Source organism: Camellia sinensis, chromosome 3 (genome assembly GCF_055761805.1).
Source record: "Camellia sinensis isolate YWXY chromosome 3, ASM5576180v1, whole genome shotgun sequence".
NCBI classification, from domain to species: domain Eukaryota; kingdom Viridiplantae; phylum Streptophyta; class Magnoliopsida; order Ericales; family Theaceae; genus Camellia; species Camellia sinensis.
Genome location: NC_138963.1, coordinates 160,887,707 through 160,892,772, shown reverse-complemented (window position 1 = coordinate 160,892,772; position 5,066 = coordinate 160,887,707). Strand labels below are relative to the sequence as shown.

General features: G+C 49.3%; 1 protein-coding gene across 1 annotated transcript; it reads right to left on the bottom strand.

Moving 5' to 3' along the window:
* Nucleotides 1-1,301: 1,301 nt before the first annotated feature.
* Nucleotides 1,302-2,150, bottom strand: LOC145821981 (uncharacterized). Its single transcript, XM_082918548.1, has one exon. It carries the CDS (start codon nt 2,148-2,150, stop codon nt 1,302-1,304), a length of 849 nt encoding a protein of 282 aa, XP_082774674.1.
* Between the last annotated feature and the right edge of the window lie 2,916 nt (nt 2,151-5,066).

The following is a 5,066-nucleotide window of genomic DNA, read 5'->3' as shown; positions in this document are numbered from 1 at the left end:
CTTCCCAATTTTCCCCTAGCTTGCCTTCCCCCGGCACTAGTGTGTTACCCATCACCTTTCTTAAAACCCATTCCCCAATTTTGAACGGTCTGGGGTGCACTGTTTTGTTGTATTTTCTAGAGAGCTCTTGTTGGTATGCGGCCACATGGATTAGAGCCTTATCTCGGCTCTCTTCCACTAGGTCCAATTCCAGGGCGATGGCTTCAGAGTTCAGCTCGGGCTCAAAACTTTCACTGCGGAGGATGGGTATGCCAACTTCCAATGGGATGACCGCCTCCATACCATATGCTAAGGCAAAAGGAGTTTCCCCGGTAGATCGTCTCGGGGTCGTTCGGTATGCCTAAAGGACACTTGGGACTTCCTCCGCCCATTTTCCTTTGGCTTACTCAAGTCTTTTCTTCAATCCATCAAGAATGGTCTTGTTTGATGCTTCGGCTTGGCCGTTGGACTGCGGGTAAGTCAGGGTGGAGTTGTAGAATTCGGTTTTCAATTCTTCACAAAATCCTCTGAATATCCCTTCAAATTGGGTGCCATTGTCAGAAATCAGAATCTTGGGAACGTCAAACCGCGTTACCACATTCTGCCAGACAAACTATTTGACGTCTTTCTCCTTGATAGTTACTAAGGGCTCAACTTCAACCCATTTGGTGAAGTAGTCCGTAGCCGCGATGAAGAACTTCCGGTTGCCTGGTGCCGTTGGAAGTGGTCCCACTATGTCCAACCCCCACATCGCAAAAGGCCAAGGGCTTGTGAGGGGAAGAAGTTCTCTGGCCGGCTGGTGAATTTGGTGGGAGAACTTCTGGCACTTCTCACATTTGCGAACATATTTTTGTGCGTCCGCTTGCATACACGGCCACCAATATCCTTGCGAGATAGTACGGTAGGCTAAAGATCTTCCTCCGATATGGTTGCCGCATATGCCTTCATGAATCTCATACAGGAAGGCTTCCACGTTGTTTGGGTGTACATACTTAAGGTATGGACCAGTGAAAGACTTCTTGTATAAAGCGCCAGATGGAGAAAGCCAAAACCGCTTTGACTTCACCTGGACTTTATGCGCTTCCTTTTATCGGCCGGAAGGTCCGCTCTTTTAGGAAGAGGATAATAAGGTCCATCCAAGAAGGGCCAAGCTCGATGCAGAGTACTTCTGTCTGCTCAGGTTCCTTAATACTAGGCCTTTGAAGAAACTCAATCAGGAGAGGACTGGGAGATATCCTGTCGACCATGGAAGCCAGACCGGCTAACTCATCTGCACGGCCATTGTCTTCCAGTCCAATTCGTTGGACCCTTATCGCCTGGAATCACTTGATGTGGTCTCTTACTAGAGCTTGGTACTTTGCCATTCTGTCATCTTTAGCTTCGTAGACCCCAGACACTTGGTTGACAACAAGTTGGGAATCGCTGTAAGCCATCAACTTGGATGCGCGCAACTGGAGCGCACTCTTAAGTCCAGCTACCAGCGCATCATACTCAGCCTCATTGCTTGACGAAGGGAATTCGAGTGTGATAGAGCGTTCGATGGTCAAACCATCTGGGGAAATCAAAACTATGCCCAGCCCGACACCGTGACGATTTGAGGCTCCATCTACAAAAAGTTTCCACATCTCACTAACAAAGAGTTTCCAACACCCTGAGGGGTCCTGGGAGGCTTGAAGGTTGATGGGATCGTGGTTGCTCGGCTGTTCCATTTCTGGTTTGCTGTTGTTCGGTTCCATTTCATCCCCGCTCGACGACGTGGCATCGGACTCAACAGGTTGGACTGTTACGCTTAAGTCCGGCGTCACATCGCCGGGCTGTAGTACTATTCCGGCTGAAGGTTCTACGGCAGGGCGCGCAAGTTCCACGTCGCCAACATCGCCCTGCTGTGGAATTTCTGGCGAGCCTGCATTCATTTCTTCGGTTGCCATCGCAAGATTTAACGGGCATACTGGATGAATTCCAGGTGAGAATTCAGCAATGAAATCAGCCAATGTCTGTGCTTTTATGGCAGTTTGGGGTTGGAACTTGATGTCGAATTGTCCCAATTTGACCGCCCACTTGAGGGTTCGATCGGAGAAATCCGCCCGCTCGAACAAGGCTTTGAGTGGGAACTCGGTCAAGACAATGATTGTGTGAGCATGAAAATAGTGCACCAATTTCCTGGAGGCCATCATCAATGCCAAAGCAAGCTTTTCCAGTGGCAAGTATCTCGACTCTGCCGGTAGCAAGGTTTTGCTCACGTAGAAGATGGAGAAATGCTGGATTCCTTCTAACCGGACAAGCACTGCGCTAACTGCATGCTGAGAAATAACCAGATAAATGTAGAGTTCTTTACTGGGCTTTGGTGTCGCCAATAATAGAGCAGAAGGCAGATACACCTTTAGCTCGGCCAAAGCCCTGTCACATTCCTCATCCCATGAAAACTTGGATTTCAGTGCTCGAAAGAAAGGATGACAGTGATCTAGTGACTGACTTATGAATGGATTAAACGCAGCGGCCATTCCGGCCAGATGCTAGACGTCTTTAGTCGAGTTGGGCTGCTTTAAATCTTGTATGGCTCTAATTTGTGTGAGGTCTGCCTCAATGCCTCGGTTTGTGACTAGGAAGCCTAGGAATTTCTCGGATCCCACGCTGAAGGCACATTTGGACGCATTTAGGCGTAGCTTGTGCTGTTTAAGAATGGCGAACATCTCGGCTAGGTCAGATAAGTGGTCTTCCTGATGCCTGCTTTTGACCACCATGTCATCAATGTAAGCCTCCATCGTCCGGCCTAGCAGAGGGGTGAACATTTTGGTCACCATCCTTTGGAAAGCGCCCCGGTGTTCTTCAAACCAAAAGGCATGACTCGATATTAGAAGAGTCCCCTTGGAGTGGTGAAAGAGGTTATCTCATGGTCAGGGACATGCATGGCAATTTGATGATAACCGTGGTAGGCATCCAAGAAACTGAGTCTTTCATGTCCGGTCGTTAAATCCACCAGCTGGTCTATTCTGGGCAAAGGAAAACTGTTTTTAGGGCAAGTTCGGTTGACGGTCTTGTAGTGAACGCAAACTCGCCACTTCCCATTCTTCTTGGGTACTACGACCGTGTTTGAAATCCACCGATGGTAGTGTACTTCCTGAATAGCCCGTGCATCAAGCAAGTTCCTTACCTCCTCCGTGACTACCTCGGCATGATGAAGAGCCGATCTCCTTGTTCTCTGAATGACTGGCCGTGCATCAGGGAAAACATTGAGTTGGTGGCAAATAAAATTTGGATCGATGCCAGGCATGTCGTAGGGTGACCATGCGAAGACTTCGATATTTGCCATCAAGAATTCTACCATCTCGGTCCTTTCTTGAGCAATCAGGCTTGATCTGAGCAAAAAGAACTTGTTTAGACTTTCTGTGTCGATCCGTACTTCTACCAATTCTTCAACAGCTTTGTCCTCGGCCCTGGGGCCCACGTTATCAAGGAGACTCTGGTCTTCTAGGCCTTCAATCATTTGCACGAAGCCTTTTGCAGCTCGGCTCCTATTCACTGCCACGAAGCATTACTTCGACATGACTTGATCGCCCCAAATTTTCTCAATTTCCCTCATAGCCGAGGAAAATCTCATAACCTGGTGGTAGGTCGACGTTACAGCCTGCATAGCGTAAAGGCAGCCCCTGCCGAGGATCAGATTGTATGTAGACGGCACCTACAATACCCAGAACTCCACCTGCTTGACCACGGATCTGGCTTAACCGGTAAAATTATTTTTCCCAAAGGCCAATGCGGTTGCGAGTTGAAACCTACCAGTGGTGAAGTTGCCAGAGCCAAGTCTGTGTCTCAGAGTTTGAGTTGTTTGAACGCGTCGTAGTACATAATTTCAACCGAGCTTCCCTAGTCAATCAAGATGCGCTTGACATCGAACTCTTTGACGTGGAGGGTGACCACTAGGGCGTCGTTGTGTGGCATTTGAATGCGCTCTTGGTCCCTTGTAAAGAAGCTAATCACGTCTTTTTCCTCAGTTTTCCGCCTTTTGATCGCGGGCTGAACTGACAAAACTTCCCTCATGTGTTCTGCCTTTTTGATCATTCCTCAAAGTTCGCATATATGCGCCGGCTCCACTATGCCGTGGATCACATTAATCACTCCTTGAGGGGGCACCTCCAAGTCCTCCGGTCCATGCGGATCAGCCGGGGCAGGATGTGCGGCCTTAACACCCCCATCAATGTAATGATCTAAGTGTCCAACTATGACCTCCAAGAGTTGCTTCAGAGGCAAACAGTCCTCTGTCCGGTGTCCTCGCTCCCAGTGACATGTGCAGTGGTATTGCGGATTGAAGCCCTTTTGCGCGTCGCCTAATTTAGCAGGAAACCAGACGTAATCCTCGTCACGGATTTCACTAAGTATGCGATAGATTGGAATCTTAAAGACCGTGGTAATGCCCGTCCGAGCTTTCATTCTTCTGTTAGCATCCACTACGTCATCGCAGGGGTATTCAGCTCAGTCATTCCGACGACCCCTTCCCCGGTTTCGATGATTTGACCCACGGTCAGATTCCTCGGCATGATCATTTGGACAGTTAGTCTCCTGTCCGACCGCGTGTACCTTGCCAGCCGACCTCTTGTCTATTACCATCGGAGTTGTCTTCATGGTGGACGCCACCGCATTATCCTCTACTCGGATATGCTCATTGATGATTCCGGCTTACTACCTGACCTGGTGCTGCTGGACAAAAATCCTTCTTCATATTGCCAAACGAGAGAGGGTGCGATGGATGCATCCAATATAGCTGATGGTAGGCCCGCAGCCGTTTCATTCCCGATCATGGACACCGAGAAGTTATCCCCCAAGCACTTCTCTTCGATCGGAGGATCTGAAAGTAGACATGCCAGTGTTACCCCATTTCAAGTTCGGTGTCCGTAGACGCCATTTCCCCACTATGCTCAGCCTCGACTGTCAGGTCTGTCTGCCCTTTGGCAACATCGTCCCCAGGTAATTTTAGGTCAAAGAAAATCTCGAATCCCGGTACGCGCTTCCTCTCCGCGTTCAGCCGCGGCTCCGGAAAACCACAGAATGGAAAATCTTCCCCCTCCCTGACGAAGCGTGCATTTAGGGTA

Bases quoted from the DNA above. Each gene is read 5' to 3' on its own strand.
- LOC145821981 (XM_082918548.1), bottom strand. From the start codon at position 2,150: ATGGCCTCCAGGAAATTGGTGCACTATTTTCATGCTCACACAATCATT.